This window comes from Alligator mississippiensis, chromosome 4, assembly GCF_030867095.1.
Source record: "Alligator mississippiensis isolate rAllMis1 chromosome 4, rAllMis1, whole genome shotgun sequence".
Taxonomy (NCBI): Eukaryota; Metazoa; Chordata; order Crocodylia; family Alligatoridae; genus Alligator; species Alligator mississippiensis.
This window is the reverse complement of record NC_081827.1, coordinates 184501068-184515889: the sequence shown is the minus strand read 5'-3', so window position 1 is coordinate 184515889 and position 14822 is coordinate 184501068. Positions and strand designations below refer to the sequence as shown.

The following is a 14822-nucleotide window of genomic DNA, read 5'->3' as shown; positions in this document are numbered from 1 at the left end:
AAGAAAAATGTTGTGATTTTGTTGTTGTTTCTATATGAGAAACAGGGAAATGCATCTTGAGACAAACTTGCCTTTTTTGATATTGTTGTTCCTGTTCTAAATATCCCACTACATATACCATCACTTATGCATTTGATACTTTTAAATTAAATTGTAATAACTGCCATGTGCCAGAAGATACCTGAAAAAAACTGAGTATTACTATATCTCACATTAAAGTACTAGGCTTAATTCATTCCCAGTGGGTGCATGTATACATGCATTTACTTTACTTTGGCCTAAATTTATACTGGTATAAGCTAGTCTGTTTTAAGCACTTTTGGGCAGGTGTCTACACATGCAGGGATTAATTAGGTAGTAGATTTGAACCTAGTTTCCTGCAGCCCTGCAATAGGCCCCTGCTACCACCGGGGGGAGCTCCAGGCTCCCCCTGAGTGCTAGCCCATGGGCTGGCAGGGAGCACTGGGTCAGGAGACAGTTGCCTCTAGGCTTGTCTCCTGTCCCGGTGGACTTCTTGCTGCTGGTATAGGAACAGTGTCCCGGCAGTAGGGAACTCCTGGCCCTGGCTCCCCAATCAGGGACACGGGGTTTGGAAAGAGCTGCAGGGATGGGGCAGGTCCCATCCCCCTGGCCCAATCTGCTGGTGGTGGGACAGTTAGCTTGCTGCTAGCTGCCCCACTGATGGATCAGGGCAGAGGGCTTGGATCTACACATCAACCCTGAAGCTCTTTCCAAGCCCTGTGCCTTGATCACCTGATTGGGGCATGGAGCTGGGACCTGCCTCTAACAGGGACAGTTCCCAGGCTGGGTGGGGAAGTCTGCATGTGCAGCCTGGAGCTGGCTAGGGGTTGCCTGAAACAGGACAGTCCCCAGCCACTTCCAGGCTGCATGTGCTTCCCTGTGCAGCCTGGGCCTGGCTGGGAACTGTCCCAAATAGGGGAGTGGAGAGTGGGGGCCAGAAGCTTCCTTCTGCCAGGGCAGGGGGATATTGTTCCCACCTGGGCATTCAGGGAAGGGGCTTGGGAGCTTGTTCCCTGCCCAGCTCTGTGAGTGTGGAGTTGGAGGGGGATCAGGCTGGGGAACTTGTTTCCCACCCCTCTTTTCCCACCCCCACAGCTCTCACAGAGCTGGGTGGGGAACAAGCTCCCATGCCAGCAGGGAGCTTCCAGCACTGGCTCCATGACCACAGGACCGCTGCTGGAAGACCCTTATATCCCAGCCTGAGCTCTGAGATCATGGGGCTTGGGCTGGGAGACCCTTATGTCCCAGTCTGAGTTCCGCGGTCGCAGGGCTTGGGCTAGGAGATAAGGGTCTCCCAGCTGGAGCCGGATGACTCTGGAACTCAGGCTGGGAGATAAGAGTCTTCCAGCCTGAGCCCCATGACCATGGGGCTTGAGCTGGGAGATAAGGGTCTCCCAGGGTCCCATTCCCCAGTTGCGATCTGGGAGCTTGGAGCTCCCTGCTGCCAGGGCAGGGGGACACAGTCCCCACCTGGGCTCCTGTGGCAGAGCCTACCCTGGCAGCTGGGAGCTCCTGGGGGCAGGGAGCTATCTTCCTTCCCCTGGTGAATGGCTGACTGGGAGCAGATTTTGCTCCCAGTCAGGTGTCTACGCGAGTGCTACAGCATCATTACTAAACCTGAGTAAATTTGCTACTTGCATTTTCAGGTAGCAAATTTACTCAAGATTAGGGGTTTTTAATGTGAAGTAAGCATGTGCACGAGTAGATGCACATGCTTACTTCATAGTAAACTATGCTAATGCAAAGTTAAGCATCTCATGTTGACCCATCCAGTGTAACCTGTTTTTCAGCCAGTGGAGCAAAATCCAAGAAGAATTTGTTTCATTGAGTGTAAATGGCATTTTAGCTGGCATACATGGCAAGCCTCTCAAACAGCTGGTTTTGCTAGTCTTCTGCTAAATCAGGCTGCTGAATAAGAAAAAAGCTGGAAACGGTCAGCAGGGAGGTAGAGCTTTGTCTTAACAACTGTTTAGCTAGTGCACTTCAGGCAAACACAAGCTAATTGCTTTGGAGAGTTGTCAGGAGCCAGTCTGGGCTTTGTCAAGGATGCCCTTTGTAGCCTTGGGTAAATCTCATAACTTCTCCTTTGCAGCTTCTTCACCTCTACAATTGCAATTAAAATCTTTCCCATGGTCCTGTGAAGATAGATAAGTCGTAACATGTCCTTAAGATAACACCCAGTTCCCTGTTGCCTTGCTTTTTGTGTTGTCACTTACATCAGCACCCAGTAGTACTTGCTCAGAATGTTTGTCTGCTGCACCCACTTAGCACAGGAGTTCCTGATTTTAAGGGATGCAGGGCAGTGGAGAATCAGGATCTTGCTTATCTTAGGTATATAAATATATAAAGACTAGAACTGTTATCATGCTCTTTATTAAGTTTGTGGATTAATTTCATTTGGTACCTGCTATCCCCAGGAGCTTGGATTTTCACAGGAGGTACTCACTACGGACTGATGAAATACATTGGGGAAGTGGTGAGGGACAACACCATCAGTAGGACTTCCGAGGAGAATGTGGTAGCTATCGGCATAGCTGCCTGGGGCATGATTTCCAACAGAGAAACTCTGATCAGAAGCAGCAATAACAACGTAAGAAATATGCCATGCTCTCCATGGGGGTTATAGGGATCCAATATAAAACGCATCTTTAAGTCACAAGACAGCTACAATAACATTAAATGCAGTGTTTGCCAAATGCAGCACTGCTTTACATCTGCCTCATTATCTGTACCAAACCTGATGCTGTCAGCCTGTGTCTGATTTAGATGGCCCATTAAGAACTCTTTCTGCTTCAGAACTATGTAGCTTGTGGTAAGATAATTAGTACCTACTAGGGGTTATATTTCAAATGAGATGGACCAATATTACAAAATGCATGCTGGATCTTGGAAAATGTCTGCAAATGAGATTTCACTGAATGAGAAATGAGTAGCTGGAGGCAGGCTCTTTGGTATGGCTGAGTTTTTCCACAGGACCTAGGTCAATGGACAAATGGTGGCTTTATCCATCTTCATGTTCTTCCAGTTCTGGGTTTGGCCTCATGTCTCCATTTAAGTTAGCTTGTTCCAACCTATATTTTTACAGCCATGGATTGCTGTGGCATAAGGATATCCTGGCTATCAAGAAAGTCAAGGGTCCATTCAATCCTATGAACACATTAGACAAGCAATTCCTATAGACAACAGCACACAAGGGAGTTATTAGTCTGGCTACTATTAAGTCTGGCTGCTCTGGAGTCCTCAGCCTAAATGACCAGGTACCATCTTAGAGCTGGTTGGTTGGTGGTAGCCATTGGCATGAGTTTGGAGTGAGGCTTGAGGGGGAAAGCTGAGAGGTGCACAGTAGTTAGCTAGATGTGTCTGGAGTCTGACTTGACTTGAAATTGTGCTTGTTCCTAAAAAAATAAACAGTAAAAGAATGTAAGATTGGTGGGAAAGATGTAACCATTTCTGTGCCTCCATTTCATTTTCTTCAGATCTCACTCAAAGTCCTGTCATTATTTTTCTAGGAGTATTATTTAGCTCACTATATAATGGATGACCTTAAGAGAGACCCACTGTATTGCCTGGACAATAATCATACCCATCTGTTACTGGTTGATAATGGCACCCATGGATGCCCAGCAACAGAGGCTAAGTTACGGGCTCAGTTAGAAAAATACATTTCAGAACGTGTTATCCCAGGTTAGTTCACTTCTCAAAATTGAGACCTTTTCATTTTAGTGATGACATTGTACAAGGTTGGGTGATAAACTCTAAGGAGGTAAACAAGCTTTTTTCCTATGGCTGTGAATATATTATAAATATAAGCTTCTGACTGTATCCTCAGTGATGCATGGTGATGGTGTTGGTAGTATACTATCATCATCTATGCATCTAAAAGTAGAATGTTCCTTTTATAAATGAGTAGAACATAGATACATGCATTATTTATTTGAGATTTCATTGTAAAAATATTTGAGTGGATATCAAATGGTGTATCCAGCACTGTTCCCTAAGATTCCTGAATTGATAGGATTTCATTCTCCCAGACATCCTTCTGCTGTCAGAGGAAGTAACAACCTTTAGACAATATCCTTTTCCAACCCTCATTTTTGTTTGCTTGTAATTCAGCCTGTGTACCTGATACTGGTGTTATTAAAAAGGAGGCAAGGTTTGCCTGAAGAATGTATGGTTTGCTGTTGCATTAGACCTTGATTGCCTGTTTGTTTTAATATGAATGTTGCCTCCTGATTATCATGTTCACTAATGGCATATAGTGTGATGTTTACGTGCTTGGTGTTAGCTAACCTATGATTTTGAAGGACATTAAGTCCTTATTGTTCACTGAAAATAGAATGTATGTTATCAAATATAGATTCAATGAAGCAATAAAACAACACTGCACAAACTCTTTACACAAGAGTGTAGGATTTTAATTTCAGTTAGCATACTCCTGGTTATGAACTAGTGTTTAATATATTAAACTATTGGGTTAATTTAAAGCTCTTATATACAATTGCTGGTTTTACAGTTAAATTTTGAGCGTGTCTAATCATTTCTTTGTTAATCCTCATTTCAGTCTAATTCCTCCCGTAACCGTAATTGCTTCAAATAGATATTACAAAAACAACCTATAAAATCTTTGTAGATAGACTTAGAAAAGACTGGGCACAAGCCCAAATAGTTGGATACCTCTAACGTGCAGCAGAATTGGAATCTGGAGCCAGACAGCATTTTTTTTCAAGTAACTGCAACAAGTAAAATGATTCAAACCAATGAATTCAGCTAATCCGTGTGTGTGTGTGTGTGTGTGTGTGTGTGTATTTAAAATCACAGACCCAGATTTTGCAGTTTGGATCCTTTCCTTATTATAGGGCAAACTATGCCTTTTAAACTTGACTCCTGAGCGGCTCTGAGAAACATTAGAGTTCTGAAATGCATTTCCTCTTCTGCTTTCCTTGTGTATCAGGAAATAGATTGTTGCAATCCTTCCTGGGTCACAGCATATTTCTCTCCCCCCTGTTTGTTTATTTTAAAAGAAAGCTAAGTTTTTAGCTCTCTGACTTGCAGAAAGACTCTTGAAGGCCTAACTCTTCAAGGTCAGAAAGTAGCAGACAAAGAAAAAGAACCTGAAGTCAGTCCCCAAATTCATATTAAGAGAACTCAGAGTTGGCAATACAAATTTAAAACCCATTTGTATTGCTTTGTTACTCATGGAGTAGCACATCCCCATGTACAGATGGAAACAAATACTAGTTTGGCAAAATATAGTGAACGTGTTCTTATGAAACGACAATTTTATATGTTTGCTAAATCAATGAAAAGCAACAGATGTGAATATTAGTATGTATGGAAGATACTCTGAATGCTAGATCTATAAAAACAAACAAACATAAGAACTGTGAGGGTCTATAGAGTAATTTGAGGTTCAAATATATGGACTCAGCAAGCTGAGACTCCCTTTTTGGCTTACTTTACAGATTCTAATTATGGTGGGAAGACTCCAATTGTGTGCTTTGTCCAAGGAGGAGGGAGGGAAACTTTGAAAGTAAGTCTTTTTTTGTCTGACCTGTTCCCAAAAAGTATCATGTAATGTTTTACTCCAATTGTAACCCTGCTAGAAATATTACAGGCATGGCTAGTAACATTGCCTAGTTATTAAGGTTGCCTCACACTTTTGAAGACCCTATTTCACGGCTACATTTAATTTTCCAAATATTAATAATCCAAATAAAGTGATTTTTTTTTAGTCTTCTGCCAAAACAGTTTTGAGAATGAAGTGTTTTGGGGGAGGGAGGGAAGGGCCATGGAGAAGGGGGAAATTTTGCAACACTTTTACTTTTTTAAAGAAAATGTTGGTAGCCATTTTCTTTGAGAACTTGATTGCCTCCATGCTTTGTGAAATATTTTTTGCTGTTCCTCTGAAAATATGTCCAAATTTTGCCTGTAAGAAATCTGTTTACATATTCTCGGTAAAAATTACTTACGGCTTATCAGATAAATTGCCCCAAAAGTCTGTCAACTTATGGTCCAGGCTAGAATTAAACAGGACTTACTTGCAGCTGCAGCTCTGGCCATGTTGAATCTGGGACGAGGATCTTAAATGGATGGTAAAGAGTCTCTCTCTTGAAGTCTGGGTGTCTCCCCTGTTGTTTCCAGGCAGGGTGGAGGAAGAAACTACCTGACTTCAATGCAGAAATGACAAAAGCAGACTAAAGGCTGGGGGAAGGGAAGAAGGAGGCTAGGACAAGATGCCAACTGAGACTGGAGTTGTAGGAGATAGGGTTTGGATTGTCTGTGACTTGGCAGAAATCAGGCAGGGTAGTCTGGAGAAGAGCTTGGGTGTCAGCATTGTGGGGGAAAAAAGTGGTAGGGACTGGATGAGTGCGATGGTGGGACCTAAGAGGTGGTGGGGGAGAGGAGGCTAAGATTGTCCGAACTTAGGGACCGGGGAATTCTGGAACTGGTTGTGGGGGAGAAAAGCAGAAGAGAGGACTTGCAATCACTTGGTAGGGTTGGGGAGCCCTGAAAATGGATGAGGAGGTAGGGGAGACTGGACAATGAGAATGGGTCTGGGAGCCAGTATGTGTGAATGGAATTAGGAAGTGAGGTGATGGGCAATAGACCTGACAAAGAGCAGGGTGGGGTGGGGACTGAGAAGGTCTGAGAAAAGAGGGTAGAAATATCTGGGAAGGAGGGAAGGAATGGAGATGGATGAGAAGCCTGGGAGGAAGACAGGAACAGAACCATGGGAGAGGTATGGGCATAGAGGGAAGTCAAATCAGAAAAATCATCAGGAGCAGGAGAGGATGACTCCTGGGAATGGAAGCTGACCCAGAATGAGTGAGGACCTGTGAAAAAATGGTAGGTCATCAGGTAACTAAAGCCTGTATCATAATGTATGTGTACTAGGATATCTGATTAAGAAAATAAATCCACACTGACTACTACCTGGTAATGATGACTTATCGTCTTTTGAGGAGTCACAGTTGCTAGTCCCAATAATGACCGAAAGATCACATTACTTTAACATCAACACCCACTACTGGCATTTTCATTTCTCTGACCATCGAAGTGGCAGTTAATTAAAATTAATTTTAAGATTAATCTTTTAGTTTACATTACACACACCCACAAATACAAAATATTAAAGGTTGGCCTCTGGTTCACTGTCAACATTAAATTATTTTCTAATCCTCCTCTTATATTTCTGTGGAAAGCTTCACTCACAGATATTTTGTAACATTTAGTCCATATGCATAATGAGTTAGGTGTTTTAATATAGTCAGTCTTTAGTTTAAGTTTGAAAGTATTATTTCAGTGTTTAAATCCATATTGATTTGCTTCTTATCATGCATCTCATGGAAAAAAGCTCATGTTGCTTTAGGTGCCCAACTGTAGACATTTAAATTGAAGCTTTTGGCTTCAGTTCTTTCAGCTGCCTTTTTACACACCACGAAGAGCAGTTCCTCAAGCAAACCGTATGAATTACTGGAATGTTTTGCAGAAATATCGAAAACACAGTATTTCAAATCAAATATAAATAGCATGCTGTAAATATTCATTTTAAAGCAGACTAACTAATGCATAAGATACTTAATCAGAGGAGTAACTGGATCATATAACCCAGGAAAGAGCATATGCCAGTCTCATTACTTAGCAGTGTTATTGGTATGATCAGATGTCCATGTTTCTGTTCTTGTTAAAGTTCATGGCTAACGTGGTCATCTCAGGAAGTAGATGAAACTTCAGTTCAGTCCAAGATGGTACAATAATTATTTCCATGCTGCAGAATTTTCCTGCTGCCATGCTTGATGGATCTTACTGGTGCCAGCACTTGACAGTATCTGAGATACATGCCTGTAGAACAGCCAATGTTTTATCTTTGATTAGTTCAACTTCTTTTATTTAAAAAAAAATTCTTACAGGTGTACTTATGACTTCCATTTTAGCTGTGTCCCACCCCGGAAAACAGCTTTGGTCCAATCAGCTTGGAAAGCATGTTTCTTATGTCATAAATCCATTGTCCAATTGGAAGATATGATATATACTTGTGGTTTTGACCACCAGAAATTAATTTCTGCTTCATACAACTGCCTTTTTTGGATAATATTAGTTCATCAGTGGACAGTCTGTCTGTGCTGTGGTTAGGTAATGAGACTGTCCATTTGTCTTAATGTATTTTTATCTTCTGCTATCCACTAGATAGATTTCTACTGTTAATGGCAGATAAAAATTAAAACTTGCTGTTGCGTATTGGTCAATACCATGTAGTACCCAGATTTGATCTTTAGAAGTAGTGACACCATGTAGCAAAGTTAATTATTTATTCATAACTTTCTCATTTTAATTTCTGTAACCTCATACTTTAAGAAAGTGCCTGAGTAAAACTAGTTTGATCTTTAGCAAAAATAACTAAAATGCAAAGTGGAATTATCAAATTATATATAAGTATAAATATAAAATTAAATATTAAATGTTATATGTACTAACATACAGCAATAACATAATAATATATAGGCCTGTTAGTTTAATATCTAATATTTTGCTGCTTACGTGTTTTTTAAAGGTCTAGTGCTCACATCTCCACAAATTAGGTCAGAACCTGATACCCGATCGTTGCTTTATCAGAGCAAGACTGCTCACAAAGAAGGCAAGGAGGCCATTAATGTTAGGGGTTTTTTTACTTCTCCCTCTCTGGAGGCTGTGTTGTAAGCTATCTTAAATGCTAACTATGCTTTGTAATTTTCTTATTCTCTTAATCAACTTCTACATTCCCTGTATCCCAATTCCTGTCCCTGAGCCCTCATGTAACTATTTATGGCCATCTAATCTTATCAATGGAAGCCACTGTGGAGGGCCAGCATTGCTACAGTTGACAGCACTGACTGGAGCTGTGAGTTTCTCTATTGACTACATAAAACTATATTAAAACACTGTTTATTTTTTGTCTTTGTTTTCCTAGGCTATCAATGTTGCTGTCAAGAGTAAAATCCCCTGTATAGTAGTGGAGGGTTCAGGTCAGATTGCAGATGTAATAGCAAGCCTAATGGAGGTGGAAGGTTCTCTGTCGTCTTCATGTGTCAAGGAAGGCCTGCTGAGATATCTGCCTCGTACTGTGTCAAGACTCTCGGAAGAGGAGACTGAAAGCTGGATCAAATGGGTAGGTGCAGGTGATGTCAAGAAATTGCTGAGGCAGAAAGGGCAGTCCTGAGGGAACTAGAGGGAAAAGGGTCTGTCATTTGAGTCCCAAATTGCTTTCTTATAATTAAAAATCAAAAGCCAAGCCCTAGAGCACTACCATGAATTATATGCAGTCCACTTGCTCCTGCTCCTCCAAGTTCTGGAAATGACAGTGTAGCTGTTTTAAAGCAGAGCTGAGCACATGTCCTAGGGCTGCTTTGTGTCTCAGGTATTCTTCTTGACATGGTCTCAGGTCTGCTCTAACGCAACTAAGTTTTCGTATTTCCAGGGTTTGGCACAGACTGAGTGAGAGAAAGTGACATGCTTCTGAAAGAGCTTCTGGGCTTGAAAATGGAGGTGATGTAGATCAGTGGTTCTTAACCTTTTTAAGACACATGGACAACAGGACACATTTGTAAACATCAGTGGCCAGTCCCAACCCAGAGCCCCTCACTCCCGACCTGATGCCCCTTGCCCCCAGGCCCCACCCCTTTAGTGTGTGGGGTAGGGGGTGGGTGTGTGGGGCAGGGGGGCGGGGGCAAGCAACCCGTTGCAGGCTGGAACTCTGCCAGCCTGCAAGGGAGAAGCCGTGGTTTCCCATATTTTTCTCCTTGAAAAGAGAATCCATTTTTAAAGTTTGCTCACAACCCTTTCATGTATTCTTGCGACCCACGGGTTGAGAAATGCAGGTGTAGATAAGCCATTTTTCTCACAAAGTGCACTTTAAACTGTGGAACTCATTTCCACAAAATATTTTTAAGTCCAAGAAATTAATAGGTCAAAGAAGTGATGGGACCCTTCCAAAGATAAAGAACAACCAGAGTTACAATAGTGAGAATAAAAATGGGGACAAGCTCAACATGCTTTGAAATGCACATTAATCCTCATGCATCAAAGCTCCAACCAAATTTTAATTGGTAGTGGCTGAAAAGAAACTTCATCTATGGGCTGTTTAACCCTTAGCTGCCTACTACATAGTTTCTTACACCTTTATCTGAACCAGTGGCTGCTGCCTACTCTTCTTGACAGAGTATTGGACCAAAAGGGCTGGTGATTGCAGCATGGCAGTTCCTATGTAATCAGAAGTATATCTGGGTGCAAAGTGGGGTGCGGTAGCAGTGACTTGTATTGCAAGGGTGGCTGTACCCCCTACTCCCAGCCTCTGACCTCCCCCACTGGGGCAGGCAGACCTCACCATGGGAGCTTCAGTTGGGAGAGTTTAAGTCCCCAGAGCAGCTAAGAATCCCCCCACTTCTCTTTCTGCTAAGAGGCATATTCCCTTCCCCTCCCTTTCCCCCACCTGCTGCTGTTGCTGAATCCACTGTCCCAGGAGTGAGGAGAGTTCCTTTTTTTGCTCCGCTGGCCTGCATGTGGGCCAGGCTTAGCCTGGAACAGCAGTTATGACACTGGTGGATAGGCAGGTTTCCCCTCCCCATGCCAGCTCTTGGGGTGGTGGGGAACACCAGAGGAGACTGAGCAGAAAGGGAGAACCTGGTTGCCCAATGTCACTGCCACTGCTCCTCTCTTAGGCTGAACCTAACCTGCATTCAATGTGGCTAGAGCAGGACATGAACTCCCTTCACCTTAGGGACAGCAGGGATGCAGCGGCAGTGGTGGTGGTGGGGAGGAGAGAATGGTAGGAGAGAAGATGAGAAGGGGAAAGGAAATGCCTCTGAGCATGGACGAGAAGGGACAGGGGAATTTTTACCTTCTTCACGGACTTCTAGAAGTCTCCAGCTGTTGATCCTGTGGCATGATCTATCTGTCCCAGTGGGGGAAGTCAGAAGTGGGGGAGTGGGGTGCAATCACTACTGCAGCACCATTTGCTGCTACTGACCCCACTCCCAAAACCCTGGAATCTGGATCCATTTCTGGATCAGAAATGAGGGTGCAGTCACACCAATGCACCCCCTCTGGATCCACCGCCATCTTTGACATAGGTGAAGAATTGGAAAGAAACCTGGAATGAGTGACAAGGATTCACTTAACTAGCAGATTTCACATATATACATGGTGATAAAATGTCATTTATATGCATTTCCACAGTGTTTTCTCTTGTAAGAAACTTACTTTGAGGACTTCAGCATTGCTGCAGTTTCTTCACTTTCTTTTCCCCTTAATAAACCATCACTTCAGATTTAATCATGCTGTGGGCAAGCTCCCTTTCCAATTCCTGATTGGAGAATGTAGTTGAGCAGTGTTGTTGTTTGCACCCTGACCAGTTTTCCATATATCCCCCATATCATTTCTTGTGGTGGGCACAACACAACTTAATGCTTCATCCCAGCTATACTATACTTGGGGGCTAGGTGAAGATTTAACAACAGAACATTTATTCTTAGAACAATAGAAGAACAGTAGAAATATAGAAGATTTATTCTTAGCTTTGTCCCTTAACAGAAGAGAGGTAGCGCTAGAGAACTAGATGCCACTGTGGTAGAGTGTACATGGCTTATGCTTGCCTCCAACGATACTTGGCACCAGCTTGAGAATAACTTTCTGATTCCCTTTTCATTGCTAACCTACAGTTCAATCTGTTTCAGCTCTTTTTCTGTTCTTCTTAGCAGCAGCTGGAAAAATGGAGTTCATGAAATCTTAGTGATTTATTATTTTTAGAATTTTTACTTCATAATAGCACTCAGACTCAATGAAGGAGCCATTAGTGTGGGGTAATCAGCTTTTTTAATTACCTGTCCAATGCTCCATCTCAGGGTCTGTCTCTTTTCTTTCTTCTGGTCAATTATCTTATGGCCATGATTGTTCTGGTGGGGAATGATTGCTTTTTAGAACATCCGTTAATATTCTTAATGTTAAATTCATGAAAATAGTCCATTACCTTCTGTCCATTTCAGCTTGTTTTTCATCTTGGGTTTTTCTTTTTTAATAACTATACCATTACATGTTTTTAAAGACCTGGGAGTTCAGTCTAGGCCTCAAAACTTCTACCTTTTACTCTTGCAGTGATTATAGGATATCACTTACTGTTTTCTGCTCTTCTGGACATGCAATGATTATTAGACAAGTATATATGTATGTTACAGACTGCTGTGCGAGATGATTATTCAGCAAAAGATATATCCAATGATCTATGCATTTCATGATATGACAGAACAAACTAACAGTCATCTTGTGTGGCATCTTCTCCATCAGTAACCTCTGTCAAATGCTTGTAATACTCTTTTTTGTTGGATCAAGCTGTGAAATACCACTCCATGAGGGTGACCACCTTTTCAGAATGGAATGGCGGGACACATGCCCACCTCCTTCCCTCCCACCCAGTGGTACGGCCAGAGCAGAGCTGAACAGAACAGGGGAGGATGCAGGCTGCCTGCTTTGGGGCTCAGGGCTCCCCACTGTGTTGCCCTTTCCCTGGGAGCTTCCGCGGGCCAGCAGATGGGACCCTGCACAAGAGGGCGGAGAGGCTTGGTGCTGCTGCTTCTGGGAGCTCCGCAACAGTTTCTCCCCAGGACTGCATGCACTACCCTGGATGAGCCGCCCATGGCGTGCTCCCTGGCTGGGCCCTGTAGCTGCACATTCCTACCTCAACCCCAGACCCTAAACCCCAGTCCTGCTCTGGCTGAGCAGCCCCTGCCCCACTCCCTCCCTCACCATGAGGGCTTCAATCTCCACCCCTGCCCCCTATGCTCCCTCCTCCCCTCTCCTCTCCCCCATAGACTTACCTGCAGGGAACTGCTCTCCATCACTGCCTGGGGCTGTCTTGCTGGCCATGTGCATGTGTGTGCATGCACACATGCATGTGATGTCCCCTGCATCCCACTTCCCCCATGCCCAAACAGCACCTTGTAGGCTGGAACTCTGCCAGCCTACAAGGGAAAACCTGCCATTTCCCTCATTTTTCTGCAGTAAATGGAAGACCTGGATCCCTGCACAATACTGAGAATCCAGGACAAGTGCTGTCCCAGAGTCGTTCAGCCTGGGACCAGGACTTGATGTTCACATTTCAGGACTGTCCTGAGCAATTAGGGATGGGTGGTCACCCTACATCCCATAGATGGGAGCTTTGATAAGCTTTGATTTGTTCCTGATCCCATTCTCCCTCATTCAGGAGTTAGTTGAGAAACCAGGGAACTTATAGTCTCATGGAGCACCTATACATGTCCACACTCCAGCAGACTCCAGGGTCTCATATATCAGCGTCCCTGCACTGAAAAATGGCATTGGGGGCACTTCAACTAAAGTTCATTCAACTCTGAGAGCTGCTCTAATTAAAGTGCCCCTCTCCCCTGCCACTCCTGGAGCATGTGTATAAATGCCTATAAATGTCTAAATAACTAGGTAGAAATAGCTTCTGTCTTATAGGTAAGAAACCAAACTACATATATATCCAGAATGAAATCAAACTTGATCTGTACTTTAAAGTTTAATAAAAAAATTGTTCTCAAACAAACCCCATCCCAGTCAAATATCTATCCAGCCTCCTCTTGAAGACCCCCAAGGTAGGAGAGAGCACCACCTCCCTTGGGAGCCCATTCCAGAGCCTGGCAGCCCTAATTGTATAGTAATGCCTCCTGATGTCCAGCCTGAACCTTCTTTCTAACAATTTGTGGCCGTTATTCCTAGTAATCCCCGGTGGTGCCTGGGAGAACAGAGCCTCCCCCAATTCCCGCTGGTCCCTGCTGGTGAGTTTGTAAATAGCCACCAGATCCCCTCTCCTCCTCTTGTGGAGGCTCAATAAATTCAGGACCTTTAGCCTCTCTTAGTAGGGCCTGAACCACTGCCTCTTGACCATGTGAGTGGCCCTCCTCTGGACTCTCTCAATGCTAGCCACATCCCTCCTGAAGTGCGGTGCCCAGAACTGGATGCAGTACTCCAACTGTGGCCTGACCAACGCCTCATAGAGGTGAAGGATCACCTCCTTGGACGTGCTTGCAATGCATCTGTAGATGCACGCCAAGGTACAGTTAGCCTTACTGACCGCTTCCTTGCGTTGGTGGCTCATGTCCATCCTGGAGTCAACAATGACTCCAAGATCCCTTTCTGCCACTGTGTTGACAAGAAGGGTATTCCCCAGCCTATAGGTGTGTTGCTGGTTCCTTCTCCCTAGATGCAGCACCTGGCACTTGTCTGTCTTGAATCCCATCCTATTCTCATCCACCCACCTCTGTAGTTTGTTTAGATCTAGCTGGATTCTGTCCCTCCCCTCCAGCGTGCCCACCTCACCTCACATCTTGGCTGTGTAGTGCTGGCACAGCGAGCAGATGCCATGATCCTGGATGCCAGTAAGCTCTTTGAGAATAGAGCTGAAACATGGACAATTGCCAAGCTAAGTCACAAGCGAGAAACTAACTGTCAGAAGACAGGGGCTGGAATCTGGAAAAAAGGGGTCAAGGCAGTTCGGGGCATGGGGAGTCAAGGCTGGAGCCTGGAACAAGGAGTTGGTAGGCAGGAATAAGGATGAAGCCAGGAAACCAACAAGGTGGACCCAGGAAACAAGAAACTAGGACCAAACAAGCAGCACTTAAAACACTAGGAACAAAAAGGCAGGACCCAGGGACTGGGAAATAAAGGATCAATGGTTGGAACCAAGGCATCTGTTATACTGAGTAGCCTGCTGTTTATAAGTAGGCAGCTGCCCCATGGTAGGGGCACTTAGGCTACTGGCAGCCAGGCAGACT

General features: G+C 44.0%; 1 protein-coding gene and 1 long non-coding RNA gene across 3 annotated transcripts in view; one reads left to right on the top strand and one right to left on the bottom strand.

Annotated features, from left to right (window-relative positions):
* Nucleotides 1-14822, top strand: part of TRPM8 (transient receptor potential cation channel subfamily M member 8) — a 129005-nt gene that overhangs the window by 27925 nt on the left and 86258 nt on the right. For both annotated transcript variants that reach the window (XM_014594398.3, XM_059727172.1), the window contains exons 5-8: nucleotides 2439-2611; nucleotides 3531-3705; nucleotides 5484-5551; nucleotides 8969-9166. In XM_014594398.3, coding sequence (XP_014449884.2) covers nucleotides 2439-2611; nucleotides 3531-3705; nucleotides 5484-5551; nucleotides 8969-9166 — 614 coding nt within the window. The remainder of the gene's footprint in view (nucleotides 1-2438; nucleotides 2612-3530; nucleotides 3706-5483; nucleotides 5552-8968; nucleotides 9167-14822) is intronic.
* Nucleotides 2651-7849, bottom strand: LOC109284314 (uncharacterized). Its single transcript, XR_002091728.2, has 3 exons — nucleotides 7660-7849; nucleotides 6060-6854; nucleotides 2651-3416 (listed from the first exon to the last, which is right to left on the bottom strand). It is a non-coding gene; the product is annotated as an uncharacterized LOC109284314 (long non-coding RNA).